Consider the following 21,349-nt stretch of genomic DNA (forward strand, 5'->3'; position numbering starts at 1 on the left):
AGTTCAGGCCTGTAGGCAAAAAGCCATCACCAAAGTTGGTTTAACTCTGTTGTCTCCTTCGGCTTAAATGTGCTAGGTTTAATTTTTTTTTAATAAAAACCTATGGAAATCCTTTTTCTTGCCTCAGTTTGCATTCTTGGTTTATTACCAATTTATCCTCTTCTTGTTTTTTCTTCTTCTCTGCCAAGATCCGCCTACGTTCAGCTCGCTGAGCTGCTCTCTCCTCCATGGCTAGAAAATAGTAAGAGTTCCAGTATCAAAAATATAAGAAACACTGCAAAACAAATGCCTCTCTTTTTAGTAAAATTTGGTGTTATTAAGGTTTTCTTATAAGTTGAGCGTTCACAATCTCAGAAATATGTATGTATAAAATGTATATAAAATATAAATATATAAATTTTAGGTGTGTATATATTCTCTAAAGGTTAAAGAACTATAGTCCCTTTCTCAGCAATGATGAACAATTTGCAGATTACGTTTTTATTTATATTTCTATTAGAATAACTGTTTACTGGTTTAAATAAGATAATGTGCTGATGATACTTTTAGTATATGAAACCCAAAAACCAGAATTTTAATTTGATAATTCCTTTAATGAATGTATAAAACTTTACTTATATCTAACAAGTACTTTCAGAATAAAATTATTCCTGAAATTGCATTGATCCTACTAATTTTTCCTAAATCACTATACATATGTCTGTACATGTAATAACAACAAGCACAAACAAAGTTTAGGGTCACAATGAATATATTTTAATTTAGTTTTAAAGGCCTGGATATCCAGATGGGCAGGAAATGGAACTGTACTAAGTGCTGGGAGGACTGGCATCTGAATGAATCTGAGTGTCAGACTCCTGTTCTCAACAGTCTGTTAAATACCGGTCCAAAAGAAGCAAATGCGCAAGACGGTCTAATGTGATGACTGCCATCAGTTCGACCTTCCCAGGAATAGGAGCACGGGTGGGAGGAGTACCAAGCTCTGCTCACCTAAGTCAGCCAATATCTATTTTCTGTTCCTTGTGCCATGTTATAGGTGGAGAAAATTTAACTCCAAGCTTTAAATATTAATTAAAAAAAAACAGCTCACCAGGCTATGTCTTATAGATACTAAATGTCTGCTTTGCTAGAGAAAGAACAGTGGGGGCTCCCCACAGAGAGTGGGAGTGAGGCTGTCTTTAAGAGGGCAGAATGGATTAAAGTGAAAGAGCTCTGAGAAGCAGTCTCTGGTAATGTGCCCTTCCTCTTCGTTTCTGAAGCTGGTCATCAAAGGTGACTTGAAAAGTAGCCTGGCCATTTTTTGATTGTCCTCAGTGGTGGACAGAGATGGCATAAACTGCTGTCCTGGCAGAGTCAGTGCAAAGACTGCTCATTTCTTCACTGATAGGAGTTGAGTTGTAGATGCAGTATCATTCGGATGATGTCAGTTCTTGTTGGGGCAGCAATCTTGCCACGGGAGAAAAATCAGATTTACCAAATACAACATAATTGTCAAAGTGCCTACCACCACATACAGACATATGTAGAGTATGTGACTGTAGTGAAAACAATTAGCAGATTCACTAGGTGGGTTCTGAGGAATGCTTCTCTTCTCATAGTATTGTTTGGTTTAAATAACAATTTCTATGTTATCAAAAATCCCATAAATTAAAATAGGAGGTTTATAAATTTCATTACTAAAAGCCTATCATCAAGGCATAACTCATTATAAAATGATGTACTAACAATGTAAACTGCTGTGAACTATTCAATATTTTAATGTTAACAAAGTACAATGATAGGTGATCTTTCAGTGTTTATTCTTAGCAGCTACTCAGAGTTTTCTCATGTATATATTTGTCCCATTATTTTTGTATCACAATACAAATCTTAAGTTAGAGGAAAATAGTAAAACCTCTTAGCACTGATTCTTTGGTATTGGCTGGAAAGGCCAAAAAGCTTGGCAGAAGAGGCAGGGGAAAAGTCATGGAGCTTGCTGGTACATTCTGCCTCTCACGTGTCCACCCCTCAGACTGACCAGGTTTTCCAAACCTCAAAACCCAACACCAGCACATTCTACTCCACAGGGAAGATAACCACCACCAAGGCCAAACCAAGGCGGCCGTGCCTTTAAGAATGGGATGGGGTGTCATCAGCTTCTTTGGGCTCCTTCTGGGTCCAGAAAGATCATTTTGGGAGTTACTTCTACTACCTTCGGTCCCAGGGGAAGCAACAGATGAACTGGAAGGGGGGAAAAAAAAAGAATTCAGACCCATAACCAGCTTCGTTCAAAGCCTTTGCACCTGAAGAACTCAAAGAATTTAAAAAACTCTAATGAATCCTTCCTCTCTGAGGTAACTACGCATTACTACACCCACTAGAGAGACTGGCAGGGAAAGGCTGAGCGACTGGCCTGAGTCTACAGAGTGAGACAGGCACTCCGATTCCCGTCCCGGTACTTGGAATCAGTAGGTGTCGCCCACTCTTACCCTACTATTTATCACACATATTGAGTGCATGTCTGAAACCTTGTTAAATGGGTTATTAGAAATTTGGACTCTTATTCCAGGCTCCAAGATATTTACTTTTATCCAAAACAACAATAAATTTAGGCTAGATAACTGGTCGGCCCCAGGGACTGCTCCACTGGGACCTGATATTGTCTACCCTGGCTCCTTGGCACTAAACAAAATCAGAAACCCATGAATCAAGTTAGAGCAAGTAAGTATTTTTCTCTTTTACCAGACTTCCTTAGACAAAGGTGGTGACAATGCAAATACTGTGTAAGTGGGTCCTTACAGGCAGCCACTTGCCTTAAATACCTATTTGTATCTCTCAGGACCAGTCACAAATAGTTTCTTTGGTCTGAGAGTGCACAGTGAAAGGACAGACCATGGAGCCTGGAAGCTAGGCAAAGTTCAGAAGCCCATCTACTGCAAAGTGAAAAACTCTAAATAATGAGTCCAGGGAGTGTTCTGATACAATGGACATACTTTGAAGGTGCCTTGCAGGTTCTCTTTGGTTCTTTGGGGTTGGACAGCAGGCAGCTCTGTGAGTCAATCACTGCTGTGTCACGCTCTGCTGCCCACCGAGCCTTTGCCAGCCTCTGGCTTTCCTTCAGCTCCAGAATCACTTTGTGTTGTTCCTGAAGTTTCTTCTTTTGCTTCTCAATCAGCTGTTGCTGGAAGGCATGGCGGTTGTGGAAATGACTCATGCAAATAGGTTTTGTTTTCTGGCTGGTGGTTCTGAGCTTCTCGTTGCTGTCAGGCTGTGGGGAGGGCTCAAGATCCAGAGCTTTGTGAGGCTTGTTTTCAGATGTGTTCAGAGGGACATTCTGAAGGCAAACTTGCAAGATGCTGTCTGTTGGTTTGCCTAGGTGGGGGCTAGGCATACAACCACTGCTCCCTGAAGGAGGCTTTTCCCACAGAAGGGGTATGGCAGTCACCTGAGAGAGAAGGAGATGGTATGGAGCTCAGCTATTGAAAGGACTGCGCTGACGAGAGCCAGCTTCATCTAGTCAGCATTGCTCTGTTCAATGGCACAGTTGCCCTGCACCCCAGCCAGAGTTGCCCTGTGCTCCTGGCCTGGCTACCTCAGAGGCTACCAGCCTCAGCTCTGGAGCCACTCTGAGAATGTGTACTGCTGGCCAGGAAAACTGGGTGGGGGGTGGCTACAACTGTATGGACCACTGACATGGGCCAGGACAATGAAAAATGTGCTGTTACAGTTTTCTAATTAGGACAGTTCATTTGTGAATTAGGCAAGATACTCCAGATACATGTCACAGGAATTTTAATCTACATGAATTAACATTGAATTTTGCAGAAAATTGAAAATTTTGTAGCAAAGGATATATTCTTTCTTAAGAATGTTGGAAAACTAAGGAATAGCTTTACTAATTAATAGTAGCTCTTTATAATAGCTGCTTAATAATAACAGCTCTTTAATAATAGTTCTTTCAATGACTCTCTTACCACCAGTAAATTAAAGTCAGAGTATTTATTTCAGGATTAAGGACTGGATTAAAGTTTATAGACTCCAGTTATTTCCAAACAAGTTATATGTGAAAAATGTTGGCAAACCCAGGACCAACAGACTAATATCTATATCACATAAGAATAATGTAGCCTAATAATATTTTGTATTAGCATATGGCTTAATAGTTTTCAAAGCTTTATCATTCAAATCTCATTCAACAGACTGAGATGTTACAAGTTCTATACAGAGGAAAAGGAACAGAATTTTTAATCCAAAAAATTTATTCTGGCCGAAATAATGCCACAGTTAAAATGTCTCTTCTAGCATGGTATGATGCCATGGTCTAAAGTCTAGCCAGTTTTGATTCTTCCATCTGCAGTGGTACAAAGAGAAAAACACTGTGAACTGTCTTACGTATCTTAGAAGCTTCTAGCTTTAACAGGGTGCCATGCTTGGGTACTCAAAGATATTTTTCATGATGATGGAAATATTTCTGTAGGTTCAGCTAAAGTAAAAGATATGATACGTGGAAACTCTGACATGTTAAATACTTTTCAAAATAACCTACTTCAGAAATGTCAGTGGACATTTCTTCACGACAACACCTGCGTAAGTAATTTAGCATCAAGAGGGGTACATGTTTTATGCCCTTTTAAACTTTGTGATAATGATGTATTATTAACCCAGCAAGGCTGTAAAAGCCTTGAGTACAGCAACAAGATTTCTTTTGGATCATGGTAACTTTTTCAGGTGAAAATAAGAGAAAGAAAGAAAAGCTTACTGGTACAGATTGTACTTGATAGAACAGAACTGAATGGTCTGGCTTAATTAGAGAAAATCACCTACATTAGCTAACTGGTAGTTCTAAAAAATTTCAAGGTATAGTATATGTGCTTGTGGTACATGAATTCCTATGATTGTGTAATTAATGAACATCTAACTAAAGATTTTATATTTTCATTTGCTCATGTTAGGCGCTATACTCTAGAAAAGATTACAGTTTATCTAGTAACCTATAGAGTCTATTATATCCTGTATTTTCATTTGTTCTATTTTTTTTTACAATATTATCCTTTTCTGATAAATTCTTTTGTTTTTGATTTCAGAGATTTGGCGATCTTTTTTCTTGAGTATAAATTATATACATATATGTAGTAATTTTTCCCTTTTACACACACAAAAAAATACTTTCTGCTGACTTCTTTTTTCATTTAAAGATAATAACAGTGGACCTTTGTAAGGTAAAAGGTTCCACATAGCTATTTCCTAAGATAGAAGACTCTCTTGGGTCTCAGTGGAAACAAAATGATCTGACTGACATAAAGGTAGATAAATCGCCTAGGGGAAGGGACCAAAATGTTACATAAGTACCAATAAGCATCCTCATGATCCCCTTTTGCTGAGAGACAAGGTTATATTAAACCAGCTGCTTGCTAGCAGTAGTCACAGTAAAAAGCAAGGCCAGGACCCTCTAGTTCCCAGTGTAACTTAGTTAAGTACTTGGCAGCATTATGAAGCAGTGGAGGGGGCCTGGGGTGGAGATGAGCATACAGGACCTCCTCTGAAAGGCTCTTCAAACACAAGTGCAATTATAAAAGAGAAAACCTGATATGATGGCCTTTACTAAAAACTTAACTGTGTATAGTACCAAACACTATAAAAAACCCAAAAAGACAAATGACAGAATGAAAAAAAAAAAGCAAAATATATAATAAAGACAACAAATACTTTAAAAAATATACAGAGCTCCTATAAATAAGAAAAAGATACACAACCAAGTAGAAATACAGACAAAAGGGCATGAAGAGACCAATCATGATATATCTATCTTACTATATCCATTTTCATATTATATATAATTATATATTCACATATGAATATGAATATATTCACATATGAATATGAATATATTAATATATATTTCATATTATTTCATAGGAAACATTTCATATTATGAATTTTCTATTTCATATGAAATATAGTATTTCATATTTTGAAATATTTCCTATTTCAAATATATTTCATTATATATATATATCCAATGCAAAAAATGTTTAACCTCAGTAGTGATTTAAAAGAAGATCTGAGAATGTTTAATAAGATGAAAATATTTTACCTATTAACTTGGTAAAAAATGAAAACTATGTTATCAGGCACGAAAATAGGTGCTTCTTGGGTACAATCTTTCTGGGATGACAATTTGGTAATAGTCTTTGGAATGGGCATACTAGTTTTAGGTATTTATCCAAACTAAAGCATTATAGATGTGTGCAAAGATTTAGCTACGAGGGTGACCAAGGAAGCTTTGTCTGCAATTGTGGCAAACTGTAAACAATTTCAATGTCCTGCAACAGAGAAGGAAGTAGGCAGAGTCTAGCTTACAGTTCATGACAGAGAATCATGCAGACATTACGATATGATGGTACAGAACCTGGTGGTCCTTAACCAGCGGGCATTCATCAGGTTCACCTGTGGAACTTTCAAAACGTACAGGTGCTCCACTCCCAGAGACTCTGATTTAGTGGTCTGATTCTGCAGTATACTCTCAGCTGAGAACTACCATTGTAAATTTGTTGACATAAAAAAATTCTCATGTTAAAAAATCACATCCTTATTAAGAAGAAAAATACATGGCTTTTCTTTTCCTGTGTTATGGCAGACTAATGCCCTCAATGACTTGACTGAAGAAAAGATTAAAGCTAAATAAAATAATGAAGAGAAGAATCTGCATATGCCTGAAGAGAGAGAAGACAAGATGTCTATACTTCAACATGTTATCACTGGTTATCCTCAAATGATGAAATTATGGGCAATTTTTCTTTTTTTTTCTGTCATTTTCTGCTACTAAATTGCTACGATTAATATATATTATTTTTCTCATTAGAAGAATAAACACTTAAACATTCCCCTCATAAGTCACAAGGCTCACTTAGGAAAGAAATGTTTGATGACCAAACAAGAGTACACAAGCGAGGAGACAACACTTTCTATTATCTTCCTGAAAGAGTCTTTCTCGTAGTAGTTTTAAATTCCCTGTGCTAACTTTGTACTAAGTTTCAGCTACGCCAAAGTTTATATGTGATCATAAAAAGAAGATTCAGTTCAAGACAATGAACACTGACTGAAAGTTAACCTTCGGGCATTACAGCAGTTCTCATCTGTCAGGTGGTGTAGGCAAGGCAATCTGACAGTGGCTAACAGACCAAGCTACCCACGTGCCAGCTGAAAACCAAGTGATTAACAGGCAGGGAGACCAAGCAAAAGAAACACAACGTACCTCTCCTATAGGTGACTCCTCCATAGCTGTTCCCTCCTCAAGTGGACTGATGCCTGATGACCTGTTTGCACTGAGTTTCCCTAGTGATACTGCCTTCAACAACTCATTCATTTTCTTCCTTGTTTCCCCCTTTTTTAGAGCCAGCGCTCTCTTCAGGATCTCTGCACGATGCCAATGCTGCCATTCTGTAAAGTGGTGTCGGAGAACTTCTTTCCGGTTGTATTCAGCGGCCAGTTGGCGTTTTCTAAGCAACAAAGCACTTCCATTAAAAACAGAAGCCACTGACAACTTGTTACTTGATAATATAAATGGAACACAAGTCCAGAGGAGTCCCAGAAATGCTCCACTTAGCTCCAGCTTATTCTTTTATCGAAGCTAAATGGAATTACTTTATAAAATTCCCTGGTGGAAAGGGTGTGCTCATAGAAGGCGTTGGCACTTCAACACATTACCTCAGAAGAAAGAGTGACAGTTCTGTTCTATCATGTCATGAAGATATCACATTTTTTGATTATCATAAAATAGTTTATGAGGGCTTTCAGAGGGGAAGTAGCAAAAAGAATAGGTATATAAATAACTACTTTTTAAAAGATGAATGCATAAGGGAGACATACAGCTATGCTTGGAAATCTAAGGAAGACAGAAGATTGGGAGAAAAGGAAAGGAACAAAACAAGCGAATTATCAATAATTAAGTGTAAGACTTATAAAAGTCAACATGAAACTATGAAGGTAGATCTTAGGAAAGGAGGACTTGATTGGGGAAAGGTTCCCTAAAGAAGGACTCATTTACAGACCTGAAAACTAAGTGAATGAAGGATTGCCTTGTGAAGATAATTGCCAAACACCAGACACATGTGAGAGGCAGAGACTGGCACTTGCTCTCATGGAATTCATTCGCAGTCTGGTAGGTGTTGTCCCAACACATTCTCTCCCTAAGGAAGAGCTCCTTTGATTCCTGGACACTTCATGAACATGACGGGACGTGACTGAGTGGAGTTATAAACTGCCAGCTACGTTCCCTTCCCACAGGGGATCTCCATTAGGAGGCACTCTGGAAGTGACCAGTTGAGAATTCAAGCATAAAGTTCCCTGAGCTCTATCCATGCGCAGATGGTTACTGTCCCTGAAAAAATTATGTCTCATCATAACTTGGAAATTATGTCGCATCATAAACGGGTCAGTTTAGAAGTTTAAAACCCAATATTATTTAGATATCTACTTGATTTTATCTTGTAAAGGAAAATCAAATAAGTTCTCTATAACACTATTTGCATATCCATTTCTGTTAAAAAAGCATAATGCTTAACTCTCCTCATGGACTTCTGGGGGTCAAAACAAAATAGAAGCAGTTTTTAAGTCAATGTGTCAGAAGAACATTCTTATAGTTTTTAAATACTTAAGTGACTTTTAAAAAAAATATTTTATTTATTTATTTTTAGACAGAGGGGAAGGGAGGGAGAAGGAAAGGGAGTGAAACATCAATGTTTGCTTGCCTCTTGCATTCCCCACATGGGGGAACCCAGCCTGCGACCCAGGCATGTGCCTTGACTGGGAATTGAACCAATGACCCTTTGGTTCACAGGCCAGAGCTCAATCCACTGAGCCACACCAGCTGGGGCACTTAAGTGACTCTTAAACCTTTCTAATTGCCACCTACAGTAAGAAAAAAATGTTACACTGTGACTCACTATGTAAGTTTACATGTGCATATATAAAGCAAAACTATATGTAACTGAAACAAAAGTTTCACCAAACAATACTCTATTACCAGAGATGTGCTTGGTTATTTCTGTTCTAACATGTTCTATTTCTTTCTTTCTTTTTTTTAAGGTTTTATTTATTTATTTTTAGAGAGGGAAGGGAGGGAGAAAGAGAGAGAGAGAAACATCAATGTGCAGATGCTGGGGTCAGTGGCCTGCAAGCCAGGCATGTGCCCTGACTGGGAATCAAACCTGCAACGCTTTGGTTTGTAGCCCATGCTCAATCCACTGAGTTACGCCAGCCAGGGCTTCTATTTCTATAAAATACATAGCTCATCTTGAGCCTGATTTCAGGACCCTCTACTGGGTTAAAATCCTTAGTCTGAAAAAGACTACTCTAGAGTCACAGACTTTAATCTATGTCAGAAGAGTTGGGTGAAACAACCAATTAGTAAGAGTAAAGTCAACCGAAATAATGAATTTCAGGATAAACACTAACAGTACCTCTGCTAACAGCATTTTTTATTACATTTAATTGCTTCTTTTTAATAATTTAATAATAGGTATTCAATAAATACTTGGTGACTGATGGTTTTTGTAATGAAAGTACAATGTAGGTAGAATAGACATTTGTATATTATTTTACTTTGATGAAAATAAGTATCTATCCCTGGCTGGTGTGGTTCAGTGGATTGAGCACCGGCCTGAGAACAAAAGGGCCGCGGGTTCAATTCCCAGTCAGGGCACATGCCTGGGTTGCAGGCCAGGTCCCCTAAGGGGCGCACGGGAGGCAACCACACATTAATGTTTCTCTCCCTTTCTCTCTCCTCTCCCCTCTGTCTAAAAATAAATAAATAAAATATTAAAAAAAAAAGAAAAGAAGTATCTAATATGAGACTGAATAACCTTGAAATAAAAATTATAGAGGAAATAAGAATAATAAGTTAGGTAGCAACACAGGTAAGAACAAAACCCCCAAAACTCTATAGCACTTTATTTAAGTGAAAATCATAAATTTTCACAGAACGGAGGATGTCCATTGCTCTGATTAATGTGAAATTTGATTTACATGAATCTGCTCAGAAAGGAGGAGTATGTATTACCTGATGTGTTATTTTCATGTTTTTACAATGTAAACAGTCAAACAACACTGAGGTTTTGACTGTCAGGGAAGAAATTATTTGGACACTATAAAAAGGCAAAGAGAAAAATATTTTTGTAAATATAATAAAACCCTAAACAGTAAGAAAATAGGTTTAAAAAATGCATGTTCACTATAGTGCTTAGAGCCCACTCTACAATGGCTATGTGGGTATCTTGAATATCTATTTAATAATCTATGTTTCTGCATTGAGGTGGAAGGGTAGCAACCGAAGCCAGGGATCCAGAGATCAGGTTGCTTTTACTCCTGCACCCTTGCAATTCACTCTAGCAGAGTGACGATATTCCCAATAAGCCAACTTCTATACTTTTAAAAAGATGATACCAAAAACATAAGTATTTCTGAAAGTGAAAAATCACTTAAATTTCTTAAAAGCTCAACCAGATGTGATTTGCTTGGGTACACTAACCCAAAGAAATGGTTTCAGACATAGTTCCCAGATAATCATGAAATGAAGGATGGAGTTCCCACACAGAAAACATCCCGTCCCAATATGCTTCCAATCCACAATCAGGGAATTTCTGGCAAGGGTATATAAATTTATAAATTGATCATCACAATTATATAACTGCATGCAGACAAAGGCTGTCTCTAAAGACCAAAAAGAATAGAAAAAAGAATAGAAACCTTATTCTTTTATACATATAAAAGAATAAGGTTTCTATTTAAACCTTATAAAAGATTTAAAAAGAAATTTAAATATGAACATTGATGCTTAGAACAACACCTCAAATGACACTTAGTTGCTGGTGTGTGTTACAGAATGGAGAAGTCAGAGGAGTCACCATACAAAGGACACTGGGTAGTGACAGAAAGTTTCTAAGCTTCAGATTCCTCCTCAAAATGATGTCATCCCCACTTCCCTAAAAAGCCCTATACTACCTGTCCTACAAGAATCTTTAATAAAAGAACCTGAAAAATAGAAAACAAATTCTCATGTAAGTTAGTACTACCTCAGGATGATTCTAGATATCTAGAGAGTGTCTTGAATTTTTTAAAAGTGAGAAATGAGAAATAAATAACCACATACTAGTGATCTGACTGAGTGCTGAGATCTGACCCAGAACACAAAAACAGCAATGATGCAAATGCAAGAATAGGAAGGAAAAAAGCTTATGTATTCAATAATGCAGCAGGAGCCCCTCAGAGAAAAAGTAAAAGATAATTCTGTTTTAGAGCTTTAAAGTGAGCCAGACGGTACAAGTCTTATCCTCCTGCCTCTCTGACAGACACATCAGGAATTTTACCAGCTTCAGATGCCCTTCAGTTTCTGGCCTCTGACCTGGATACCCAGGTAAGCACAGAGGAAGCGCCGTCCAACATGATTAACAAAAGTGCTGCAGAAACGGGGACACCCTCAATCCCGCTGACATTTCTTGGTTTCTGCTTGCAGCAACTACCTTTGAGCTTTTCCCCCCACCTTTAATATCCTAACCTTCTTTGAACAAGATCTTGAAATTTAACATCCTAAACCAATTTCAAGAACAGAGAACAAGATGCAGAAAGCCAGGGATTTGTAGGAAAGCAGCAATGTGTGGTTTATGTTTAACAGATCCTTTCTTTTCATGTTTTTAGCATAACTTATCATTTGTAAATCACCGCTCTTTTCTGAAACCATCTGAGTAAATTACAATATAACTCACAAACATGGTTGTCTTAGGGACTACCAGATGCCGCTTAACACAGCAGCTGTGTGCTACAGGGTACAGTATCGAGCTCAGAATCCAAAAGGCCAGGGCCTAGTTCTGGGCTGGCTGCTCTTGACTCTATGACCTTGGGATGACAGCTTCCCTCTCGGGCCTTCCTTGTAATGTCTATAAAATGAGGGGCTAGATTAGAGCATTCCTGCTCTAAGGTATATCTGCTCTAAAGTATTATAGTAAAAAATTATTATAAGTTAAATATTTTCTATCTCTTGCAGTTCTAAAAAATGGAGTACCCATTCTCAACATTTAAAAATAGACACCTGAAAATAATTCACAGATATGAGACAGAAAGTTCTGAGATCTTAAAAAAAAAAGGCACATTATGTTATTATGAAATCCCCTTTTAGTGTTTTTATATGAAACAGTTTAATTGGAATGGCATATCCAGTTCTTTAGATTTTTTTTCTACAAGCTTCTTCTGGCATGTGAATTTCACAGGCCACTTCTGACTTGAACATCTCAGTGTCCACTCCCTTCAGGCCGTCGCTCATGCTGCCCCCCTCTCACCGCTCCGCCACACGCCCTGCGCTGTCCAGCAGACCTTTTCTCAGCTATTGCTTTTCCAGTTAGACTGTCATCCCATCAGTCCCTTATATCAGTCACTAGGTCCTGAGAACTTAGAAATGGATTATGGAAGAGTTCTCTATGTTGACCTTCTTTTTTTTTTAATGAAGATTTCTCCCAGCATACTGTGGAAAGTAAAATTGACTTGGTCACCCTTCTGCTTAAAAACCTTCAAGAATTTATCTTTATTTACCAAAGAATAACTAAACTCCTTGTCCTGGCATTAAAGGCCCTTTGCAAGTCAATGAACTTTACAACCATGTGCTTGATGGTCTCCAGCCTGTCGGGATGGTGACACTCCATGCCACCACCTTGTCTCCCCATGTCCACCAGGAACATCCTGCTTACAGTGCAGAGCCCAGCTCAAGACCCAGCTCCTTGATAACACCTCTCCTGGCACTCTGTAGGAGCCTCCTTGGTCACAGCGACCCTTCCCTCTGCTAAGGTCTCCTCAGAAGGGGATGCATTACACAGTTTATAATGATCCTCAACATCTCTGTTTCCAGATCTTGTTTTCCCCACAAAATAGTGAGCTTGTGGAAGACCAGGGGTCATGCATCATTCTCCTCTGTGTCATCCCCATGGCCCAGTGCTGTCACAAGGCTGTGCAACTCCAGGGTAGGGCACTCTCTTCCACATAACAATGCTTTCACATACCATTTGTTTAATCTGTCACCCTGAACGAGTGACAGAGTTGCTGGTAGAGAAATAAGCAAACATAAAAACATGAACTGCCCTCTCCCAAATAAATAAATGGTTCCTTTGAAATTTATGATTTTGGTTCAAGAATACAAAGTTAAATTTGGAATGGAAAGAACAAAATGTATTTAATTTTAAGATGATGGAGCAAAGAAAGTTTTATTTGAAGGCACATTCTGTCATTTGCAAGAGTATGAGAGAGTTGATGCAAAGGTGTCAAAACCTCTGTGTAAGATGAGGAACAAAAGATGGGGGAATGGGAGGAATCACTCTTGGCAGGTCTGCCCTCTTTGATTGATGTTCCCTGTGTCCCTAATTAATATTCTAAGTGCAGACTGATTTCTACGAATGTGAATCACTGGCATACAAACCAAACTCTGTCTTTTGAATTATAAAATGGTCCAAGTGCAATGCTACTACATCAGAGGACAAGGGAAAAAGCATAATATTCACTTCCTTTAAAAAAGGAAAGCATGCACATTAGTACATATTAATCAAATCATTTTGTACTTAGAGTTTTCAGTTAAATTTTCCTAGCTTGGAATGAAACATAGGAAAACAGTGATTACCACATTTATAAGCAGATGAGATGATTCCAGTGAACAGCACTTTTTGGAGTCCGTTTCTGGATTCTTCAGGAGGAAAGCTGTCCTAAACATGCCAAAGGGGTTTTCACAGTACAAAGATGGTACCTGTTTTCTTCCCTAAGGTCATTCTCCATGGCTTGTGTCTCCCGCTGCAGCTTCTGAGATCTTGTGTAGTCTCTCCAGGCCCGCAGGACCTTCAGCTGGAACTTCCAGTCAGAAAGGGTCCCAGCTTTCCCCAGCTTAATCCTGTTATCAAGAAGCAGCTTGTGCCAGGCAGAGAAATAGCGTTTTTGACACTGCAATGGAAACATTTGGAAAATCATCACTGATCGGCACCAGTGTTTCTAATATGAACTAGAGCCCTTTCCTCAGACTCCCCCCTCACACTCTCTCCAACAAAGGTAGGAACAATTGTCCTGATGGAAGGACACTGCGCACAACTGCATTATGCTAATAATGACGAGAAATATTCAAGTCATGAAACTGAGACACTCTCAGCTTTGTGACCAACTAAAATATTCAATCCTTACTGTTGAGGCCCCAGTCCTGTGGGGAGCTGGAGTAACAGTCCCATCTAAAATGTAAGTTAAAGGGCTTGTTTGAGAGGCCTGAAAAACCTGCTTCCAATAGGATCTCCGCTACCAGGCTGTCTGGGAGCTTAAAATACCAACCATTTCATTCATTCCTGTTATTAATTCTGCCAACCATTTCATTCATTTCTGTTACTGACTCTGCCAATGTCCTGCACAAACAAACATGGAAGATTCCATGAGGATGGAATGGGTTCTCTGGTTTCCAGGAACGAGAGAGGTAAAAACAATAGCTTTAGCTGGGCCACCACTAACTGTGTTAGGGCCTTGGTTGAACAGGCCTAGATACTCAGGCCACTTGCTATCTTCCACTGTGTGCGTGTGACAGCAAATAAGACAAGGTTTACTGGCCCTAAGGACATCCTGGAGAAGTACTCTGGCGCTAGTCTTAGAATATCTCTGAGATCCAGTCCTGATCTACGAGTATATCTTGTATCTTCACAGCAAACTTTATGTTCCTAGCACACCAAATTACTTTCATCTCTTGGCCTTGCACCAACCATGCTGTTTCACACTTTTTTATCTACGGTCATCCTAATTCTCCATCCTTTTCTTCCCTCTCTCTGCCTGACTACTTCAGGAGTCACCTCTCTTAGGGAGCCCTCCTGTTCCCAACTACTCTCCCAAACGTCAGCCCTCTTCCACTGTATTCCAGAGCAATCTACACTTTCTTCAGTCAAGACACTCAACGCACTGTATTATAATCATGTCTTTAATGGCTTCCACTAGACTGTGAGCCATCATTCTCTGGAAGGAAGAGACGGGGTCCCATAAATGGGAATGGCAAATCTGGGAGTGTTACCAAGTGTGGGAAGCACTAAACAATAGAAAGTGACCTCATAAGAAGTGCCTTTGTGGGACATATGTGGAATGGCTGAAGACCTGCATCAAGAACTGGGTAGCCTAACCAAGCTCAGCCTGATTTACTGCTTCTTTCTCTATAAAAAGACTTATTGTTCACTGTTTCAACATTTAGGAAGCATTCACCACTGTATTTGAATTTGGGAACTCTGAACAAAGTTGTTTAAGATATAGATTTCGGGGTGTCATAGGGAGAGAAAATATATACATTAAAAGATCTGTAATATGAGGGACATTATGCTAGAATTTTAGAAATTAGCCAGAAATATTTAACCAGAAATATTTTCTATGTAGGAAACCAGTCATAGTGCCATTTAATCAAACTACAAAATATTTACTTCCCAACAGGAGAAACCATGTAAAACCTAAAAAAGCCATTATTCCCTTTCTGTTATGTCAAACGAGGGCACATTTTCTGGAATTCAGATTCCATGGAAGGAGGGAGAGATGGCAGATGGGAGGAAGAGAAGAACAGAGGGGGGAGATTTGCTGAATATAGGGTATCCTTCAGTCATAACAAGGAAAACTCACAGCTGCCAGGTTGAGAAGATTATGCTTTTTTAAAAAGATTTTTATTTTATTATTTATTTATTTTTAGAGAGGGAAGGGAGGGAGAAAGAGAGGGAGAGAAACATCAATGTGCGGTTGCTGGGGCTGTGGCCTGCAAGCCAGGCATGTGCCCTGACTGGGAATCGAACCTGCGATGCTTTGGTTTGCAGCCTGCACTCAATCCACTGAGCTACACCAGCCAGGAGATTATGCTTTTTGTATTATCTGTTTATCTATCCCACAAAATACAGCATGAAAAAAAAGTGTTCACTTGTATACCATAGTCAACAGAAAATATCTTCTATTTACCAGATTCATTTAAAGGATTCCTCTTGAATGACTTAATTTTTAACTCCTGGAATATTTCTAATGATGAAATAGCATAAACATACTCTACTTTGGCAGCAACACTATTAATAGTGTCCTTCTTGGATTTCTACATTCCTTTTCTCTGAAGTTCAAAGCACCTTACATGTACTATTTTATTAATCTGTAGACCATCATTAGAAAATGGATACTGCATATATCATTATAATTTACATTACAAAGTTAAACTTCAAGTAAAGAAGAGTTAACAACTAAATTCACAAAGTAAAAAGTTAGTGGTACACCTAAGGCTAGAAACTGGAATATTCTGGCATCCTGATGACCCTAGTCTCTTAGGCAAAAAGTCTTACTTCAAAAGGAAAGCATATTTTTTTTTTACTGAAAGAAAGAATTCAATATAAAACTTGCTATGGGTAGAAAAGCACTGCTAGAATATATGGGGGAAAATCTGAGTTGATAAATTCTGTTAATACATTTCTTGAAAAATACTTAAGTTTAGATTTTGAGAGCAAAGTGATCAGTTTTTTTTAAATACATTTTGTTTATGCTATTACAGTTGTCCCATTTTTCTTCCTCTTCTTTATTCCCCTCTACCTTGTTATCTCCTCCCACCATCATTCCCCCACCTCAGTTCATGTCCATGGGCCACATATATATAAGTTCTTTGGCTTCTCCATTTCCTATACCATTCTTAACCTCTCCCTGTCTATTTTGTACCTACCATTTATGCTTCTTACTAATAATAGTTAATAATACTTAATGGGAATAATTATTAATATTAATAATTCTTAATAATAAAATCTATACCTTTCCCCAACTCTCCCCTCCCCCTGCCTACTGATAACCCTCCATGTGATCTCTATTTCTGTGAATCTGTTCCTGTTCTAGTTGTTTGCTTAGTTCATTTTTGTTTTTGCTTTTTTAGGTTCAGTTGTTGATAGTTTGAGTTAGTTGTCATTTTACTGTTCATATTTTTTTATTTTCTTTTTCTTAGATAAGTCCCTTTAACATTTCATATAATAAGGGCTTGGTGATGATGAACTCCTTGAACTTGACCTTATCTGAGAAGCACTTTATCTATCCTTCCATTCTAAATGATAGCTTTGCTGGATAGAGTAATCTTGGATATAAGTCCTTACCTTTCATGACTTGGAATACTTCTTTCCAGCCCCTTCTTTTTTTTTTTTTAAAGATTTTATTTTTATTTATTTTTAGAGAGGGAAGGGAGGGAGAAAGAGAGAGAGAGAGAGAAACATCAATGTGTGGTTGCTGGGGCCATGGCCTGCAACCCAGGCATGTGCCCTGACTGGGAATCAAACCTGTGACACTTTGGTTCACAGGCCGTGCTCAATCCACTGAGCTACGCCAGCCAAGGCTCTCCAGCCTTCTTGACTGCAAGATTTCTTTTGAGGAATCAGCTGACAGTCTTACATGAATTACTTTGTAGGCAACTGTGTCCTTTTCTCTTGCTGCTTTTAAGATTCTCTCTTTATCTTTAATCTTGGCTAATGTAATTATGATGTGCCTTGGTGTGTGCTTCCTTGGGTCCAACTTCTTGGGGACTCTCTGAGCTTTCTGGGCTTCTGGGAAGTCTATTTCCTTTGCCAGATTGAGGAAGTTCTCCTTCATTATGTTTTCAAAGAAGTTTTCAATTTCTTGCTCTTCCTATTCCCCTTCTGGCACCCCTATAATTTGGATGTTGGAATATTTAAAGTTGTCCCAGAGGTTCTTAAACTGCTCCTCATTTTTTTTTAAATTCTTATTTCTTCATTATTTTCTGGTTGAATGTTTATTTCTTCCTTCTGCTCCAAACCATTGAGTCCTGGTTTCCTTCCCTTCACTGTTGGTTCCCTGTACATTTTCCTTTATTTCACTTTTCACAACCCTGACTTTTTCCTCTATTTTGTGACCACACTCAACCATTTCTGTGACTATCCTGATTACCAGTGTTTTGAACTGTGCATCTGATAGGTTGGCTATCTCTTCATCACTTAGTTGTATTTTTTCTGGAGCTTTGATCTGTTTTCATTTGGGCCATGTTTTTTTTTTTTCTTTTTGTCTCAGCATGTCTTTTATGTAGTAAGGGGTGGAGTCTTAGGTATTGGCCAGGGTGGGACATCCCACCTGGCTGTGTTGTGGCACCATATGGGGGGGTGGGGTCAGAGAGGAAACAATGCAGCTTGCTCAGCTCTCTGCCAGCTTTCAGTCACTTCCTCCACTATCCACAGGCAAATTTGGCCCTTCTGGTGCTAATTCCTAGGTGGGTGGGTTTGTGTATGTTCTAGGACCCTGTGGGTCTCTCCAATGAACTCTCCTGCGAGGCAGGAAGTTTCTCCTGTGGCCTCAACCCCTATAGATTTTTACAGTCAGATGTTTTGAGACTTTACTTCCCCACGCTGGAATCTTGAGTTGCTTGGTATGCCTCATTCTCCAGTTGTTTCTCCTGGTTTATCTGCACACAAATGTGGGACCACCTGGTCTTCCAGCTGCTGCCTTGCCACTAATCTTCTCTACCCTCCCTGTTCATCTCCACCCCTCCTACTGGTCTGGATGACTGTTTCTTCTTTAACTCCTTGGTTGTCAGACTTCCATACAGTTTGATTTTCTGGCAGTTCTGGTTGTTTTTTATTTTCAAATTTGTTGTCCTTCTTTTGGTTGTGCAGGCAGGCAAAGTGCATCTACCTATGCCTCCGTCTTGGCCAGAAGTAAAAAATGATCAGTTTTTTTTTAAGATTTTTATTTATTCTTAGAGAGGGAAGGGAGGGAGATAGAGAGACATCAATGTGCGGTTGCTGGGGGTTATGGCCTGCAACCCAGGCATGTACCCTGGCTGGGAATCGAACCTGCGACACTTTGGTTCGCAGCCCGCGCTCAATCCACTGAGCTATACCAGCCAGGGCTAAAAATTATCAGTTTTAAAGGTCTATAATTCAGTCTCACTACACAGAAGTTAATATCAGCAAAGTGACAAACTCATGCAGCAACTGCCTTCCTTTCTGCCCCCTAACACTAATGTTGCCCCTACCTTTTAAAATTAATTTTTGGGGGTGACAGTGGTTCATAAAATTATATAGGTTTTAAGTGCACAATTCTATGATACATCATCTGCATATTGCACTGTGTGCCCACCACCTGAACTGAAATCTGCTTCCATAACCATGTGTTTGACCCCCTTTACCCTTTGCTACCTCCCACTCCCTTTCCCACTGGTAACCATCATACTGTTTCGTCTGTGTCTATGTTTTTGTTTGTTGTTTTTCTTGCTTTGTTCACTAGTTGCTTTCAGTTTTATATGCCACATATGAGTGAAATTACATGGTTCTTAACTTTTTCTGACTTACTTCACTTAGCATGATATTCTTAAGATCCATCCATGTTGTTGTAAATGGCAGCTTTTTCAAAATCAGCTTGCTATTGGTTTTTTCCCTGACTACTCAAAAAAGCAATCTCATTAAATTTTTAATTAAAAAATAGAAGTATGAATCAAGAATAGCCACTTAGATATTCTTGATTTACAGCACACATTATTCAGGCAAATAGGAGTCCCACAAATGTGCTTAGAGAAAAATGTTTGGGAAAGGAAAATACTCTCTCTTCTCTGGGAGATGAAAGCACTCTGACTTACGTGGAAGGGATGAGGAGTGGCACACTTTCATAGTCATTATCTATTTACCCTTTCTATTACCCAGCTGAGTCCCTGCTCCCCCCGGGCCTGCTTCTCCTCTTCAGCTCTACACTCTGTAGTTACAATAGTGCTTCATCTCTTAGCTCTTTGAAACAGAACTATTATTTAAAACCACAACTGGGTTAGAAGAGGAATACATTCTGCTTAAGCTGGAACGCAGTGTTTTAACTTAGTCAGACAGCCAGACTGACCTAGTTCAGACTCCATTTCTTACCTAGTTCAGTTATTTCTGACAGATTTTCAAATATAGGGGTGGACAAAAGTTGTTTAATAGTAATAATAATAATATAATAACTAATAAATAATAATACAATAAACTCTGTAGTTTCACATACTCACAACTGTAAAACTACTTTTACCCATCCCTGTATAGTCATGTATTCTTTTACTAACTTCCACATCTTTTTCCACAGTTGTTGTGATAATTAGGGCTTGATTCAGGTCAATAAAATACTGAAAGTCACTGTGGGAAGGACTGTTCCTAAGTACACATCTATCTATAATAATTTTGATAATAAAATACTACAAAGTAAAATTTAGAAACTTAATTTTAAGTGAAATGCTTTTCTCCTCTCAGAATCTTCTATAAGGCATCATCAGGTCATTAAGGATTCCACTAATGAGAAGAAATGACAGTTCTCCCTGCCAAAAGTATTACCTGCACTGGAATTGCCCTCATTGTTTTGGCAAGAAAGCTCTTTCCTGAAGTGTAATCACACTGCTGTCACTGGGAATGATTGACTTTAGGTGGAACAGCAATTTGCTATCTAATCTTCATTGTAATTCTAACCCTGTCACTAGAGATGCTTGTTCTGATTAATGAAGTGGGTAACTCATCAAAATTCCTCAGCTATTTCCCTTTTGTCAGAAAGCTCAGTGATAATTGCTAGAAAATTCCCTGCCATGGAAAAATAAACAATGAATTGCAAAGAGGACACAAATGTCAACAAGTTCACAACTTATCTCTGTCAATGGAAATAACTGGTGCAACTAGCAGTCTAGGGGAGCTGGCCACGGTGCGAATGTTAGCAATCAAGCTGCACTCTCCCCCCAGGGTCCTAACTGACTCCTTGTTGCTTCCAGGCCAAAAGGAACAGGCATTGGATTGCTACCTAAGGAAGCAACCCCCAACTCCTTTTTTTCCTTTTGGGAACTACTATAGCTGGGCAAAAGACCCCACAGACCACACGAAGTATGTGGGGGCTGGAGATGGGAGGACCTATGCATTGGCAGAATAAATACCCTGGGAAGGAGCAGCACTGAAAAGTGCTACCTTGTGAACCACACTACTCCTGATTTTTATAATTTTCAAAAGAAAACAGAGGAAATCATTGTGTCCCCTAACTCTATGTTCTTATAACTAATCACATTAGGGACAATACATTTAACTCTCAGCACACAGTGCTAAGACTTGATGCTATTGAGTTCCACAGAAAAGCCTAGAGGCCTAAACTTTGACAACCATTGCTGGGTGAAATGCTACCTGTGTCTACTGGCTATAGACAAAAAGCTACTTTTGTTATATACCGGAAGATGTGATGCTCATTTTACTCCAGTATTTAAATTATCTTTCTTCTTTAAACTTAAAAAAATGTTAATTACAGAAATTTAACAAACACATCCAAAAGTAGAACAGAAGAATAAACCCCTCACTCAGCTTCAAAAATTATCAACATTTGGTAC

At 38.7% G+C, this 21,349-nt stretch overlaps 1 protein-coding gene across 6 annotated transcripts in view; it reads right to left on the reverse strand.

Moving 5' to 3' along the window:
- Positions 1-21,349, reverse strand: part of CCDC191 (coiled-coil domain containing 191) — an 87,548-nt gene that overhangs the window by 31,711 nt on the left and 34,488 nt on the right. For all 6 annotated transcript variants that reach the window (XM_045851017.1, XM_045851022.1, XM_045851021.1 and 3 more), the window contains exons 8-12: positions 13,760-13,950; positions 7,235-7,478; positions 2,973-3,424; positions 2,108-2,220; positions 149-231 (exon numbers count right to left, since the gene is read on the reverse strand). In XM_045851017.1, coding sequence (XP_045706973.1) covers positions 149-231; positions 2,108-2,220; positions 2,973-3,424; positions 7,235-7,478; positions 13,760-13,950 — 1,083 coding nt within the window. The remainder of the gene's footprint in view (positions 1-148; positions 232-2,107; positions 2,221-2,972; positions 3,425-7,234; positions 7,479-13,759; positions 13,951-21,349) is intronic.

Source organism: Phyllostomus hastatus, unplaced genomic scaffold (assembly GCF_019186645.2).
Source record: "Phyllostomus hastatus isolate PE091 unplaced genomic scaffold, TTU_PhHast_1.1 phas_contig_86, whole genome shotgun sequence".
NCBI lineage: Eukaryota > Metazoa > Chordata > Mammalia > Chiroptera > Phyllostomidae > Phyllostomus > Phyllostomus hastatus.